We start from the raw sequence: 18,197 nt of genomic DNA, 5'->3' as shown, positions 1-18,197 counted from the left end.
ATAAACCTTTTTGACAAAGGCTAGTGAATGATTTGCACAAAATAAAATTCACTCGCTTAAAATTCACATTTTTCTAAAAAAAAAAAAAAAAAAAAGTAAAAAATTCTGTAGAGTAAGACCATATAATATTGTATAATTACAGACTGCTTTTACTTCTGTTGAAAGCAATAAAGTACCGTATTCCTTCGAATTTAAGATGCACTTTTTACCCATTTTTTTCTCAAATAGCCTTAAAATTCGAGTACTTTATAGTGTTGCGTATATTAAAATAGGCAACAAAAGATGTGATTTTCCGAGTAAACAAACAGCATCGTGACTGACTACCATAGAAAGACAACAAAGACGTCTGCCCGAATACACAAGCAGCAACGGGACTTACTGCTGAGACAAACTAACCAAAACGTTACTGTCCAATTTTGAATCATCCATGTTATACAGGCAGCCATTTTCAAAGAAGCATCATTAGCTTCCTGAGGAATACCAGGAGAGCCTCTTCAATTGCATCATGTCTAACATACGATACCAGCTTGGACAATTCGGAATTGCTGATCAGACCCCCGTATTTTTCACATGCCAAGCAATACCACAGTTCACAAATTGGTAGAAAAACAGGTTCTGACTTTTGTGTTTGCAATGCGGTCAAAAGCTGTTGTGGTTGCAGGGTTACATGTTGCCTGATGTCGTGCTTGCTGTTGCCAGGATGTGTGATGCCGTAAGTTAGTGGTGGTATGTGTACGATAGAGATGCCATCTTAAGTATTATACAGTTGCAGAACAATAAACGAGCTCCGAGGTTAGTCTACAACAGCACTGTTTCATGTCAGTTTTGTACAATACAACAGCGTAATTAAGGTTGTACCTTTATAAAGGTACACTTATGTTTTCCTCAAATTGAGGACGGTAAATTTGGGCTGCGTCTTAAATTCGAAGGAATATAGTATAGAAGAATTTAAATTTCAGTGAAATATTTTAGCAATATTGTTGCTAGTGCAGTGGTTCCCAAACTGGGGACCCGAGTGGCCATGTGATGGTTTCAGGGGGTACACCACATACAGACATATTAGCTCTCATATGACAATGTGATGCCTAGGAAAAGTTTTACAAAAGGATAGGGGTTGCCTATTTATTAATTTATTTATGTAACACTTACCACCTTGGTGTCAGCTTTATCCCACATTTTTACATCATTGATTCCAACGCCCATGTGAACAAGTGTGCACAAATATACAATCAAATGTGATGCTTGCAAGATACAAATGTCACATTTCTATGGATTCAATGGATGGCGGTCCTCCGTGAGGATGCCTCATGTCACTGGGTACTTGAACCTAGGCATTTTGAGAACCCCGGGCATAGAGTTTTATAACAATCATGGTTCCAATAATAATAATTACTTTCTTAATTATACAGTATTGCATAAGAATGTGTTATGTGAGAAAAAAAGAAGCTTTAATAAAACATACCTTGTGGAAAAAGCTGGCTGTACTTCATGAGGATTTCTGCGATCAGACCAGAAAAAGAGCAGTCTATCAAACCTAGGCTCAATATCGGCATACTGTGCTTTACCCTCTGGGAAAATTCGAAGCAGACCACCATGATCCTTTAAACACAAAAAGAAACCCTTAATTAGAAACCCTAATGGGAAGATGATTTTACTCAAAGGACATTATCTCTTGAAACATGAGCTGGTTCAAACCAGGTTTGTATTTTTATGTGACCTCCAGTTCTTATGAGGAAGCTAGATAAGATAGAATCAATTTCAGGTAAAATTTCTATATATATATATATATATATATATATATATATATATTATATATATCTGAAATTGATATACTATATGATATACTATACATACAGTACCAGTCCTTCATTCTTCAGCAAGATAATGACCCGTAAAACACCTCAAAGTTGTGCAGGAACTATCCGGCGAAGGAGGAAAATGAAGGACAACTCAATCTAATGACCTGACCTGCCCAGTCTCCAGACCTCAATCCCATAGAACTTGTATAGGACGAACTGGTTAGAAGAGTCAAAGCAAAGCTACCCACAAGTGCCTTACATCTCTGGGAATTGCTGCAAAAGAGCTGGGAAGACATGTCGGCTGATTTCCCGCTGAAACTTGTTAATCGAAGGCCTCGTGTTTGTGAGGCTGTTATTAAGGCAAAGGGTGGCTATTTTGAGGAATCCAAGACTCAGAGACAATTTTCAATTTTCTTGAACATTGCTTTGTTATTCCTTATGCTTTGTTTTGTATATTGTAACATGTGTTTTCATTTTCAAGTATTTACAGAAACGTATACGACATAAAACATGTCAATTATGAAAATAAATTATATATATATTGTTCAGGTGGAATCATTTCTCTCATATTTACCTTTTTACTGATCTTTTGTATGAAAAACAGATCTGTGACAGCACAACAAAAGGAGGGCTTTAACAAAATACAAAGACTGTACGTTGAAGTACAGTAGCCTTCCACAATAAAAATCTAAAATACAAATTGCTTTTTTTTTTTTTAAATGCAAAAAAGGTGTCCAGCAATATTTTTTTCTTTCCTAGACCTGTACAGTGTAGAACAGTGGTCGTCAAAGCTGTGCTGAGACTGGGATGCAAACTGAAAACAAACTGAAACCGGCATTTTCATAAAGTTCCAAGCCGAACGATACTGACAAAAAGACAAAACTGAACCTAAACCATTTTTTTGTATAATGAACAAGCACTGTCAGTTTCATCTCTAATCCGACAGCATTTTCAGGAGATTTCACACACTTTGTAGACGGTTCATATCAACATCCCTTAATTTTTATATAGTAAATCAAAAGTCATGACAAGACCTGATTGGTTGTGACTTTCAGCAGGTATAAACACAGCTTTATACTTAGTTAGGGTATTCAGATGTCTACGGTGGTTTTCTTTTTAGGTGTGTTGATGAAAGGTGCTGGTGCTAAAACTAGCAGGCACAGGCAAACACAGCCTGCAAAACCTTTTGTTAAAAAAAGCATCCTAAAATGTGTAACGCCCAAGCAGGATGTTTGAGTTTATTAAATTCTATTAAATTACTCTGGGTTGACCTCCATTTTTTATGTTTTTTATTTTTTTTTTTTAAATATTGATGCTTAACTGACCAAATCAACCACATGTAAAAGTATTGAAAGAAAGTAAAAATGTTATTTGCGGTACCAAACCACATTGAAACTAGGCAAATCTGCAATAACAAACTAAATATCCACATGTTGGTTTAAAATAAATGCATCTACAAGCAGGTTATTTTTTATTAACCTCTTCAACTCCAGATGCAAAAATGAATATGCACTCCAGGTACCAGATTTTAAAATGATTATAATTGGTATTTTTACCCCTGAAATTAGTATAAAATAAAAAAGTAAAGCAATAAAGCCAAACAGACACAAAAGTTATCTTTGTTCACATTTTTATTTATGTATACACCAGTAATATATATGTTTTACATATAGTACATAACAGAAATATTCAATTATTTATTTAAAAAAGGTACGTACAAAATTACACACAATATATAAAATAAATATTTTTTGTAAATGGTAAAACATACATATGTAATTGTCATTTTTATGAACAAAAAACACAAATTATATTGTGAAATTGTTACATATTTTTTGTAGGATTACCGATTCACGTGTCAATCATTGAAGTGATCGAGGCAGCTGGTATCCTTTCGGATTTGTTTTTCATAGCAGACCCTGCACCTTTTATGTGGTCTCTGCTTCTCTTGTGTGGGAGGGATTGTAACACAGCAATGTACAGCACCACTTGGCGCAGGCGTTGCAAGTGATCTGCTTGTCTTAGAAAGTTTTTTCACAACCTCATATCCAGTGCTGTACTTTAAGTATTTGATCGCATCACTGTACTTCATTGTACTTTCCAATGTGGAATGGCTAGGTATAAAATATCTTTGCTCCTCCAGTAACTAAATGGATAACGGAAATGTATATACTTTAGATTGTTGTTTGTTTTCTCCAACTCTTCTCAATGTCTTCACAGATAGATAGGAATTTTTGCATGGAACACAACTGGATAAAATTCACCTGATGATCTCTCCTTCCCAATTTCAAAACACATATCACATTACTGACATGTATACAAACAGATCAGGTTGGAAAAAAAACAACAAAAAACATTGAATAGATGGCAAACCTTGAATTGCGCAGGTACGGCATGGCACTGCAAGTGCTCTTTCATTTGACATACGCGTGTACGTCCTGTAGCTGAAGTTAAGGCTGCTTAATTTACTATGCAAGTACTAAAATCACTTTTGTTCATCAGTCCTTTATACTGCATTCTACTGGCATATTGACTGAATTCAAGCACAAGGATCTTATCCATAAAGTCATAGTAAAGGATTCTAATAAACTAGAATACAAAACAAGAACTGTGTTTCCTCATCAGAAGCATTTTTTTGCTGACAAACAGCTCAGTCACTTTGAAGCCCACATACTGATTAAATAATTTTGAAAACCATGAACTGCAGTCCTACTCAGATGTGATTTGCCATTTACAATCGACTATGGCGACTATAGGGGTACCAGGAAAATACAAATGTAATGTTTATTAATACATTATTTCTATAGTAAATTGTGTCTAACTGAACAGTACATAACCCTACAGTGCCAATTGTCGAAGAAAAAAAAAGGAATCAGATTGAAAAAAACAAAACAAAAAAACCCAGAATAGATGACAAACCTTGACGTATGCAGGTACAACATTGTGCTGCAAGTGCTCTTTCATGCAACGTGTACGCTTACGTCCTGGACTATGACCTGTTCCCTTGGCTGCACAAATGCATTACATTTTTTGGGTTTAATGCTTTAATTCTGGTTTTATTGAAAACTGGTTGGAGGTCAAAAACAGCTGAAAGAGTGGATAAAAAAAAAACACAACCAATCATAACCGACTTGCATCCTTACCCAGAATCTATGTGCTGTGCCCACATCAGCAACTGACATAATCTGGAATTCCGCAATATATATCTGTATTACAGTGTATTACGCTGTGACAAGATGCGTGTGGTGTGTTGTACAAAAGGACTGTCCAGATAATGTTCCCAGTGCAAAATGTCCATATTTATTTAAACTGCGACCAAATAATAAACAGTCGTCCCTATACCAACATTTTACAATTCCATTGACCTTACGTAACATAAAAGTTAACATTTTACTGAATGTTTTAAGTTTAATGATTCATAAAGATCTGTAATGTGTAGTGAATACAAACAGATCCATCTCAAATAGCGTGACTAACACAAACAGCTCTAATTCCTTTTTAATCGATTATCAATTGAGTCACTTACCTTATATTACAATAAGACTTAAACTAGAAAACAGGCATTAGGTGGGCTTCATATTTTCAAACCTTGTTATTAATTGGAGCACAATCTGTTGCTATACCTCATTTTCATATGTAATCATATTAAATTTGAGATTTTGATCGATTACTAGTGTACTTGAACATCCAAATTAGGTAAAACTTTATTAATTACAGAAGGATACTCTTAATACCATCAGATCCAATATATCACAACATGATTGGTAAAGACTTTAAAAATAATGATATAGGGCATAACTTATGAATTTCCAACCAGTAATAAAGCTTCATCTAATTACAGAAGAGCCACCTATTTTATTTATTATATCATTCTCAAATCTCTAACCAGTCACCACTGTAATCAGATGCATTTACCAATATAAAATAACGCGTCACCTTAATTAGAACTTTTCAAAAAATGTTCATAAATTTTGTTAATACTTGGAGATATTAAACATGATCCTACATTGCTTTAATACTGAATAGATTTCTTATATTAATGAAAATAATTACTGATGTAACTTAAAAAAAAGGATGGTGAGTACGTAGATTCAAGAAAATGCAGAGTCCTTTTCTTCAATCAGTTGCCAGGTTTATTGAAATATGCAGGGAGTCTGGTCCCAGGTACAGGACAAACAGAATACTTGTTCTTACAATTTTTGCATGACATTAAATACCCTTCTGTATAGATGGTCCACCTCCTCTTTCTCCGACACTTAAACCAATAGCAAAGGTACAACACATTATTCTGTTACAATATACCATATGTATTTAATTTAGTGTGTATGTGTGTGTGTGTGTGTAGTCTTGTGTGACAACCTCTGAACTCAGTGCATTCTTCAAACCACTGGCGCCCCAAAAGGTCCATATCTAGTTTTTGTCATCTTCCTTGTTCATATCTCTCCTTTTTGCTTGAGACCCTTTGAGTCTAGTGGCGTTATCTCTTATTCTCCCTGAGAACATTTGGGTCCAACGCCAGTCCCTGGGAGCCTTTTAGCTCCTTTATGCTTTGCATTCCAAAAGTCTTACAGCCTGGCCCCTTCTGGTCCACAACATTGTTATCTTGTTAGCTTGCAGTTAATGCTGGGCAAGAAGCTTGTAGACACAAGGTCTCTATCAATTGTTAGCAGTACATGCAATTTGAACCAAACAGTCTGCTATCTGCAATATTAGTCTCTTTTCAGAAAAGAACACCAGTATAGCTCTGCCAGTCCACATGCGTTGCAAACTGGTAATCAATTCTCAATCCATGTTTTCCAACATTTGCAAATATGAACTGAGGTCTAAGTTTTCATTGAGACCGTATGGCTCCATTGTTTTTAAAGTAAATATCCAGAATGCCTCCCTTTTCAATAATATAAATACTAAAGCCCCCCTCTTTCTGGCAGAGAAACTTTTTCTGAACCAATAAATTTCAAACTGCATGCTGAAGCTTGCGTCATCTTTTGATCATGTCTGGCAATTGCATAATCTAAATTATTATTATTACGAATAGCTGCCTTATGTTCCGCTATTCGAAGATTCTTTTTTGTTTGACCAATATATGCTAAGCCTCAAGGGCATTTTAGCATATAAATGGCATGAGTTGTGCTACAATTAATCAATCCCTGAACTTTGTATTTTTTACCTGTTTCTGGATGGTTAAAATACTGTTTTGAGTGTTAGAGCAGTGTATGCATTTGCCACAATAATAATTTCTTTGTGTGGTTGTCGTTAGCCAATTACCACTAGAAGGTGATTTATAACATAGAACTAACTACTGAATCTTTCACATTTTTGCCTCTTAAAACAAAATCTTGGTAGGATTGTAACCGGTGAACTAAGTTGAGGATCACATTGCAATATTGTCCAATTTTTCAAAATATTTTTTAACCTCATTGGTAGTATGATTATATTCCATGACAAACACCATTCTTTCACCATTAGATTGGACATTCTTGATTAATTCTATCAGATCTGTTCCTTTCAATTTTTCCACTCTATTGTAGGATGTTTTTAATGTTATGCTGTTATATCCTTGTGGCAGAGCGTCAGCCTTGCACAATGAAATATGTAGTTTATTATATGTTTTTGTGTTAACTGTTAATATTGATTTAATTGTTTAGCTGCTGTGGCGCTCCGCTGGGGACGATTACCAGTCTGCGTGGAGCAGCAGCTGAAAGCAATCAGCTGTTCCAGTGGGCGGGTGGGCGTGTCTCAGTGGAGCGTCACTATAAAAGCATGGCGATCGCTGTGATCGGGGCTGCTGCAAGGCCTGCCATTTTCACGGCACCTTTGATTTATAGTTTGTTGTACTGTGTTTTATTTTGCACTTTTCGTACAGCTTGCTGTAGTAGTCCTCTGTGCGTTACCATCGTTGGTAACGTCACATGACCATTTTTATTTACTTTCATTTTTATGTTTGTTTGATATTAAAACCTGTGCAACCGAAAAAAAAAAGGGGGGCATACCTCATTGCCCCATTCACTACAGAGATAACACGGACATAACAAAAGGAGGTAGCTGTTTCTGCATCCAGTGCTCAAAGAGTATCACTGACATTTGCAGAGTTTTTTGGGAGATGTTATAGAATAATGACTTTGATCGCATTATTGAGGAGTTTGGTGATGAAACAAGTGATCAGGAGAGGATTTATCAGTATGCACGTCTATCAAGAGGTATGTGAAAAATACCCCGAACAAGGAGTGGGGCTTAGCTGGAGATGTTGTACTGAGTGTCCTTTTGCGATTCAATGCTTTTTAAACCTGTTTTACTATGGAAAAAAAATAAATAAATAACGCGTGTAAAATAAACCACGCGTGTGAAAATAAACTGGACCTGACATGCCTGACAAGCGCTGAATAAATGGACTGCAAAGGGTTAAGTGTAAAAAATATGGTATATTGGAAATCATATGTTTAGGATGATCACTTTTTGCCTTCAGAATCATATTTCTATCAGTTGCTTTTTGAAAGATAGAAGTGTCCAACTTGCCGTTATTAACAATCAAAAAAGACAGATCTAAAAAATGTATTTCCGATTGACTATATTCCATTTTAAACTTTAAATTAAGATTGTTAGTATTGATGTACTCGCTAAATAAAATTAAATCAGCTTCACTGCCAGTCCATATAATCAGAATATCATCAGTATATTGTTTCCATCATAATGTCATGTTTTGCAAAGAGAGATGAGGCCCTGTCATTAATGAACAAGTTTTCCCAGTAGCCATGTATAAATTTGCATATTTGGGTGCAAAAGACGACCCCATTGCTGTGCCTTTGACCAAGTAAAACTTATTGTTAAACATAAAATTATTTGATCTTAATGTGAATGTAGTTAGTTCCAACAAAAACTGAACTGGTAAATCACACCTGAAAATATGACAGAGCCTCTGATCCCTCTTTGTGTGGTATATTGCTATATAGGCTTTCCATGTCAAACGTAACCAAAAAACGATTCATCAGGAAAAGTGAATTGGACTAGTAACAATTCAATTATTTTAGCCTGTCTGCATATGACATGTCTTTTAAACCCGGAATAATTCTGGAAGCTCTTCTTTGCACTCTTTCTACAGCATCAACATCCTTTTTGTAGCGAGGAGACCAGAACTACACACAATAGTCAAGATGAGGTCTTACTAATGCATTGTACAGTTTTAACATTACTTCCCTTGATTTAAATTCAACACTTTTCACTATATATCTAAGCATCTTGCTGGCCTTTTTTATAGCTTTCCCACAGTGTCTAGATGAAGACATTTCTGAGTCAACATAGATTCCGAAGTCTGGCCTTTTTCATAGATTCCTTCTTCAATTTCAGTAATCGCCCATGTGATATTTATAATTCCCACTTTTATTGCCTGTGTGCAGTACCTTACACTTTTTCTATTAAAAATAATTTGCCATTTGTCTGTCCAGTTCTGAAGTGTCTATCATTTTGAATGACCTATGCTGCTGCAACAGTGTTTTGTGTCGTCTGCAAATTTAACAAGTTAGCTTTCTATACCAGAATCCAAGTCATTAATGTAGATTAAGAATAGCAAAGGACCTAATACTGATCCCTGTTTTACTCCACTGCTTACTTCGTTTTCTACATGTTAACCATTCCCTAATCTATTAGGGATGTTGTTGTTACCGGTATATTTTAATGACAATAAAAATATTGTTGCAAATAAATTATATCGTTCAATTTAATTTTTTATTTTTTTGGTTCCCACTTATCGTGTGCATAACGCAAACGGAAAGCATTATGCTTTGGACTGATCCATTTGATTTTCATAGGGAGGTCAATAAGTAGTACAGATTAATATATGTATTACAGTATATTTCAGTTTTTAATTACAGAACTCCTATTTTATTGAGTGTCAAGTCAACTATTTAATCAATCAGGTGTCACGCTAAACTTTTTAAAACAAAAGTTCATTTTAATTATGTTCGATGTACTCCAGTGTTTTGGACACAGGCTTCACCTTGTTATCGGCAATACCTTATTTTAGTAACAATGTGAACGTACCTGTCTTGTTTGTTTAACTGGTGTTGGCATTCTATTGTACTAAAGCAGCCTTCAGACCAAGTGCCTTGTGCTGTTTTGGTATCATTTTCCCTACTGGGGTGAGCCATGTTACACTACCGATATTAAAAATGGCTTGCTTTTAAAACTGAATATTAAAACTACATTTACTTGCCCAATGTTCTGTTGCTGTATGTTAATAAACATAATTTGTGTATATACATACAGTCCATGGCAAAAGAGTAAGTAACTTACTATGATCAAATATGTGTAAATAAATATTTATGGCCTTAATATGTGAAAAACCTTAGAACGGAAAGCACGTTCTGTTTTGCAAATAATTTTTGCAAAACAGAATTAAGCATTTGGGGCATGTAGTATTACATAAAAGCAGCTTTTAATAGTACTAGGACTATGAAGTAAAATTGTTTAAATTGAGATTCAAAACTTTTTGCCACAGCTGTACTGTTAATTCACTTTATTCTATAGGTAAATCAGACAACTGTGCATGCAATACTGGCAAAATACAATAAAAGTAGCCTCATTTTACAATGGTACTGTCTGTATTGTGAGATTTTTTTATATAATTTGACCATAATATTAATATTGTTTATTACATATGATATAAGTACTGCTTGGAACTTTGTCTGAAAAAAATAAATAAATAAAAAATCACAAGGCAGCCATGCTAGAACAGATATGGAACTAAATGATTTAGCGAAAAGGCTAAAACCTGTTCCATTTACACATCGAACAAGCTGAACGTGTCCGCCCCATGAAATTCCGCCATAACTAACGGATGGTAAAAATTTAGTTTAAAAAAGTCTTGATAAATAGCATCTTAAAAACAGATTTATACATGATTAAAAAGTAAAAAAAAAAAAAAAAAATTATAAAAACTTGCAAGAAGCCATTCTGTTCAAGCATCCTTTCCTTCCTTAGATCACAAATGTTTAAAATCTCAATGAAGTGCTCCTCTTAAATTAATCTGGTTTCTTGTTGCCATAGTAATATCAGTAGGCAATGCTTAAATGTCAATGATCCTTTAACAAGGATACACAAAGCTCTCTAATCCCATTTCATGTCCTTTCTCCCACTTCTGACAGTTCATCCTAGTCTCATTGGATTTGTGGTTGCGATACACTACAGCACCTTATGAAAGACAAACTGATTGCAGTCTTTATGTCAATATTTGAACATATTCATGGAGTCCAAAACAAACTTAAAAAAAAAGGTTAAGATGGAAAGGGAAAGACATTGCAAGCAGCTTGTTACTTTTAACTGAAGTGTATGTAGGCAGTAGATTGCTTCTAAAGTTTCTTGCTATATGGCTATGTCTTTATTAACACGCTTATTGTAATACGGTATAGCTAATCAAATCATGCAGAATAAAAAATGAAAAACAGGAAAGTAAACTAAAAATACAAATGTATATTTTTATTCTCCGTCATTGTTTTGCTATCTTCGCCTATCTGCAATAGTGCTTCATCTGGAGAAAACATTAAATGTAACTTTATAAAAGGTAACCAGGATACTTAAGAGGAGGATAGCCAATGATAATGCAGGATGCTTGCAATTCATATAATATATGCTAGCTCATATGAATATTAAAACTTGAACCAGGGGATTAAGCTATTTCAGTTCATTAGTAAAAGATGACAGCATCAGCTTCATGTCTGATAACACTGTGTAACAAAAAAAAAAATTGGGTAGTAATTTTTGTAAATACAGTATAATTGTAAATCTCGAAAAACTACTCACTTCTAAATCTTTTGTAGTCATCTTTGTATTACTTTAGTATAAATACATGTTAATTTGGATTCATATGTTGGGTTTTTTTCTGACTTTATGTGAACGAAAAGACACACATTTGCCCATTTTCCCATTGGAAATATCACTATTTTGAAATATCACTGTCCTGGTCACAAAAGCAAAGTTTGTGGGGAATAATTTCTATACTTATGAGGCATAAGCAATTAGGAAATAACACTTACTACACAGGAACAAAAATTGTGTTACATAGTGTAATCAATTTCAGCCAGCACACAATTTACTTGTTGACCTTTTCTATACTGAAATGTTAACCTCCAGTTACCTACACACATTATGTGAATGCTAAATCTGACAAGTGCAGCTTGTGATATTTTACACATCTACATACTTTCCACCAAAAACTGGGCTGTTCTGGTTTGTGCGTACACTATGATGCACATTATGAGAGAGCTGGAAGAACAAACTAGGAGTCTCTAAAGTGTACAGTGTCTTGTTTGTTATACATTGCTAATCTATTTTTTTTAAATAGATGTATTTATTTAAAATCTTAGTTAGCATTAGTAATGTAATTTACCAAACAAATGACATGTACAGTACGCGAGTGTGTGCTGGGAGGGAGTTCACTAGTGCTGTGTAAATGACACCCGAAAACAGATTTCGGACAAAAAAAAAAAGAAAAAAAAAAAAAAAAAAAAAATCAGGGGGATCTAAAGTAAATACGACATGAATAAAATAAGATTATTTATAAAGTCTGAAAAGCAGAAGTACAAACAGGAGACTAAATTGCCATTATGCAGCAAATAAATAAACTAGCTGATTGTGGGAATTTTACATTTAAATTACTGCATTTATAATTGAGAACTTTTGATGGAACGAATATATAAAAAGCTATAATGCATTCAACCAAACACCCACCATCCTGATGTGAATGAGAAGACAAACTCTTCTGCTGCACTCCACAGATCTTCCTTGCTTTAGCAATAATAAAAAAAGAGTTATCTGAACATTGTTCTCGCATTTCATCCTCTCATGACTTGGAGGTTGCAGTTTATTAATAAAAGTGGACATTTTACCAACATATGAATAAAAAGAAATTAACAAAACAGCAAAAAGCTTTTATTACCACCAATGCTTTATAATAATAACAACATTCTGCAGCCTTGCCCAGCAATTTTACAGAAAGACTACCTTAGTGTCGTACACTGAGATTGGGTCACCTGTTTGCAGTTTTTAGTGGCGTTATCTTTCTTATTTGATCAGATTGCAGTTTGGAGTTCTTTCTTAGACCTCTATACTGTACCAGGTAGGTAGTTTTGAAAGAACTAGCAATGAATGTCATTCCACAGTGCTATGGTGTAAGTAAATGCCATTACAAACTGTACTAGTTTACAGGTTTTACTATCAGCCTAAATAGTCAAATCATAGTTTACTTAATCAGATATTCATACAAACACAACCCCCCCCCCCCCCCCCCCAACAAAAAAAAAAGGTTCAGGTTTAGAAAAATGCCAGACACACCTTGCCTTTTTGAACTTGTTAGACCAATTCTAGCTGTACCCAAATATGTGCCATGATGTTCTTTAACTGAACTAATCTAAAGAAATAACAGTTATTCCAGATATCTTCAAATGATAACAAATCAGACCACAAGCCTTCAGCTTCTTACTCAGGTGAACAGCTGTACATGTACTGCATCATATTACTTTAGATTTCCATAGCATACCAAAATGTGTTCAGGAATTTAACAGCTGCAGTACGAAGTCACCACTGATATTAGGGCTGATATTAAATTAATACACATATTATTGATAGTTTTATAATTTCATAGTCTAGTCTTCTGTGAGCTCTCAAAGTTAATAAACTTTCAACAAAAAGGAAGTGAAGGGTTATTTTTTTCTGTAAATTAGAAGCAATATACAGAATCTCCATTTTCTTTTAATACACATGATACAGGTTTATGAATGTTAAGTTGTGTATAAATCAAAACATCAGCTTTACAGAGACCCCCTGCTCGGTTAGAGCAGTACATACAGGGGGCGTAGCTCCAACCTTATGAATATTTATGTTTCTACTCAAAATGTGCATAAGCCTTTGGTCACACAGAACTCTTTCTAACTAACCCACCATATGCGCTCTGGACCCCCTCCTCCTCACCTCTTTCAAGCAGCTGCTCCTGCTCTACTCGCCTTCATTTCCTCCCTTCAACACCTCTCTCCTCTCTGGCATCTTTCCCTCTGCCTTCAAACAAGCCTCTATTACCTCCCTACTCAAAAATCCTACCCTCAACCCCACCTCCCTCCAGAAGTACCATCCTATCTCCCTCTTACCTTTCCCCTATCAAATCTTACACTGGCAGCTCTCTGCTTTCTTGTCTAACTACTCTCTGCTCGACCCTCTCCAATCTGGTTTCATCTCTCTGCTGCTTTTGACACTATCACTCAATTTTCCTATCCTCTCTCACTGACCTGGGATTCTCTGGCCTGGTTCTCCTCCTACTCCGACTGCACCTAAGAGGTAACCTGGCACGGCTCAACCGCCACACGTCACCCTCTCTCAGCAGGAGTCCCCCAAAGATCAGTCTTGGGTCCTCTCCTGTTCTCTCTACACCAGCTCCCTGGACCTCCTCATCGCATCCTATGGTTTCTCATACCATTTCTATGCTGATGAATCTCAGATCTTCCTCTCCTTCCCCACCTCAGACCCCACCACCCCCTCCCGTATCTCTACCTGTTTGTCTGCTATCTGATGGTGATGATCGGATGGTGATGCACTCACATCACCTCAGACTCAACCTCTCTAAATCTCACCTCCTTTTCTTCCACTACTCATCTTCCCTCTCCTCTGATCTCTCTATATCCATTCCTCTGGAATCTACCACACTCTCTCCCTCCTCCTCAGCCACGAACCTCGGAGTAACCCTAGACCCCTGCTTCTGCTACACCCAGCACATCTCCACTCTAGTATGCACCTGCCATTTCTTCCTGAGCAACATACGAATAATCCGAAACCTTTCTCATCAACTACTCCGTGCCACTCCTCTTCCAGGCCCTGGTACTCTCCCGCCTAGACTGCTGCAAGACCTTCCTGGCCGGCCTCCCTGCGTCCACCACCCGTCCACTCCAGCTCATCCAGAACTCCGCTGCTTGCCTGGTGTTCTTTCTGCCTCTCTTCTCCAATGCTACTCCACTGGTTCTCGATCATTGCTCGCATCCAGTTCAAGACTCTTGTACTTACCTACTGATGCCTTGACCAGACCCTAATCTCTCCCTACATCCCCACCTGACCTCTCTGCTCTGGCTACACTAGAAAGCTGGCTGTACCTCCTCAATGCTCCCCTGCCTCCAGAGCCCGCTCCATCCCCACCCTCGCCCCGCTGTGGTGGAAAGACATTCCTATGGATGTCAGGACTGCCCAGTCCTTGACCAGTTTCCGGCACCTCCTCAAGACACACCTCTTCAGACAACACCTGTAGAACTCAACAACTCTTCCCTTCTGGACAATAAAGCACTCTACCTTTAAATGCACTTTAATTTGCACTTATCTGCTCCATACTTTACTGTAATTAATCCTGCACTCAACCTAATCTGTAGTATTTAGTATTTCACTTGCACTTGTATCTACCCTGATGTAACTATTAACACTTATCTGCTCTTGAACTTCCCCAATATCACATCACATTTTGTATTTGCTCTTATTAAGACTGTAGTCATTGTATGTTGTATATTGCTCTTAATTGTACTGTAATTCTTGACGTATTTTTTGTATGACGCTGTAAGTCACCCTGGGTAAGGGCGTCTGCTAAGAAATCAACAACAGCAACAACCACCACCACCACCACGGCAGTGAAATCTGCTGTCCGTCTAAACCAGGGGTGTGCATTACTGATCCTGGAGGGCTGGTGTCCTACCTCGTTTTTGTTCCAACTGTATCCTAAATTAATTGGACCAATTAAGATTCTAATAAGCACTTAATTGTTCCAATTACATAATTTAGGAGGGAAACTGGCCCTCCAGGATCAGGATTGGACACTCCCGGTCTAAACGCTTTTGTGCCACTTAGCGTGTAGAGTTATCACTTAAGGCCTTATTACTGGTTCGTATTCCACCCTAGCCCACTGAAATAATCATGCATATTCATAAACCTGTTCCCACCCCTCTGAACCTGTGCCGGAGACAGCAGGTAGGATCCTGGCAAATATCAGACAGATGAACCAATCAAAACGTTGAACTTTTTGAGAGGTGTCGGGAACCACTGAATCAGCCGATGTTGTGAATTCAGAAGACATTTGGATGGGAAAACCCAATGCATAACTGATGAATGCTATTATATACAACTACTACTAGTAGTAATAAAAATAAAAATATGTTTATTATTAATAATAATAATAATAATAATATTTTTATTGTGTAAAACATTGAAAAATACGGACGCGAGTTTGAAAGAAAAAATACACATGCACACCCGACAACTGCCTCATTTCCACTACGTCTGCAGCATTGTGCTGCATTGTTCTGTCACTTATGAAAGCTTGCCACATTGTTTTCATGATTTTTGTAAAAATCATGAAAGCTTGCCACATTGTTTTCATGATTTTTGTAAAAATCCATACCGTGTCCTGGCTTGTGTCAGCACCATGCAATGCCGGCATCCTCATACTCAACTGGCACAGTGCTGCCCACAGCCCTGTTGTGCACAAGGCTGTATAGTAACTGCACAAGAATGAAGATATAATCTGTGCAAGTGCTACAGAATTGAAATGCTGATAAAAAAATTAAAAAATTGGGGTGACTAGAACATCCAAAAACAAACGTAACACTGGAACTCAGGTTGCAAATCAGGTTGTTCAATTACGCCTTTAGGATCACATCAACAGAGCAATCACATGACTTTAACACCGACCTATTTCCAGAGCGCCTGCTGTGTCCCGCCTCCAGATAGACATTCTGTCAGCTGTGATTTGCGAATTTTAATTTTAATTGACAGTCCACCAATACTACCTTGCTACGGTTTATTTTTCTAATCGCAGTAGAATAGACGGCACCTCTATTTTTTATGTCTAGTCCTTAAAGTGGGCTCAGAGAAAAATTCACATCAGGCTGGGCACCCCCAAAGGCTAGGCCTGGGTGCAGTTGCACAAAAAAGTTCGCCTAACTCCCTTATCCTACCACCAGAGGGAGTTTTCATACCAAATCAATTTCTGTAATAGTAGTTGTAGTGCTAATAAGGCGAGCAGTGAATACTGAATAAAAACTTTGTGAATAAAAGTAATTCTGTATGAAAATACAGATGTAGTTACAATGTAGCTATCTTTTATTAATATGTACTACATACATTTAGCACCTAATTCCGTGATGGCGAGGATGGAAAATTATGTTAAATGGCAATATGAAAGTAGGAATACTTCCCCAAAAATGATTATCCAGCCATTCCAAATCAAAAACAAAATTAAAAATCAGTGGAAACTAAATGTCCTAACCCTTGGCTATCTGCAAGAAGAAAATGTTCTGTAGCATGGGCACGCTGTATGCTCCCGATAACATGACATTGTCACATTAACTCAAAAACTATGCTTGCAAGCTACAATATTAAACATTTTAAATGCGGATCGGTAGTCACACCACTGATTTAACTGTTTGTCACTCCTGACACTTAAATATGTTCAAATGTATGACTTGTTTAGTAATGTACCTTGGCATCCCAGTTTTGATTGAGATAATATATACACGTGACACATCTCCCATCTCCATTTGGGTTATCAACGTGGCGCACATATCCTGTTCCATTGCCTGGGTAGCACGCCACCATAGCCTGTAATCAAACAAACACATAAGAAAACATTAGCAACATTTTCATACCTATAGGAACACACAACCAAACACGCGGCCCGTTTATCATCTGACACTGTATTAATGCCATTTCACTTATGAATATATCGTAACTATTTTTAAACTCTGTTGACTTACTTTTTCAAATTTTTTTGGGGGTAATTGCTTTACATCAGCTTCTCCAAATAATTTCATGAGTCTTCCTCTCCTTTCTCAAATGCATGAACCCGCTGCATTGAAAGAGTCCATTCCCAAGTTAACATAGGAGGCTTGTTGCTAGGGAAGTGACGTCACTGCCCTGTACCTTCTACTACATTGCTGCTGCTACAACTTAACAACTGGTCAGCTAAAATAAAAACCGCTTCAGCAAGTAGATATTTAATTTGCTTTGTGTTATTGTGCAATGTGTGTATATATGATAACAGTACAATATGAATGCTTTGTTTTTAATTGTTTTGTATATTTTGTTTGTTTGATTCTATAGTAATGTGCTGCCCGATATAAACATTAGGTTAAACTAGTTTTGTGGATATGCAGTCCGTGTTAAAAGTTTGGTCTACAGTGACGAGAGCTGTGAAACTGAATGTTTAGATAACACCAGGTCATTACACTCTTATGCAAGAATATAAAAGTTTACATTTTTATTGTTCAATGTTTATAAGAGATTGTTGCTAGGACAACAACCTTAGAGGTGTAGTAAGATTGTTCCACCCAGTTTAAAAGCAGTAGAATTAGTTGTACAGTCCTGACAAACACCATTATCATCTAC

General features: G+C 36.5%; 1 protein-coding gene across 2 annotated transcripts in view; it reads right to left on the bottom strand.

Annotated features, from left to right (window-relative positions):
* LOC121316070 (egl nine homolog 1-like) overlaps nt 1-18,197 on the bottom strand; it is a 54,628-nt gene that overhangs the window by 1,291 nt on the left and 35,140 nt on the right. For both annotated transcript variants that reach the window (XM_041250811.1, XM_041250810.1), the window contains exons 2-3: nt 17,292-17,411; nt 1,463-1,599 (exon numbers count right to left, since the gene is read on the bottom strand). In XM_041250811.1, coding sequence (XP_041106745.1) covers nt 1,463-1,599; nt 17,292-17,411 — 257 coding nt within the window. The remainder of the gene's footprint in view (nt 1-1,462; nt 1,600-17,291; nt 17,412-18,197) is intronic.

The sequence above is a fragment of the Polyodon spathula genome, chromosome 5 (genome assembly GCF_017654505.1).
Source record: "Polyodon spathula isolate WHYD16114869_AA chromosome 5, ASM1765450v1, whole genome shotgun sequence".
NCBI lineage: Eukaryota > Metazoa > Chordata > Actinopteri > Acipenseriformes > Polyodontidae > Polyodon > Polyodon spathula.
The sequence above is the reverse complement of the archived record's forward strand: the minus strand, read 5'-3'. Positions and strand labels throughout refer to the sequence as shown.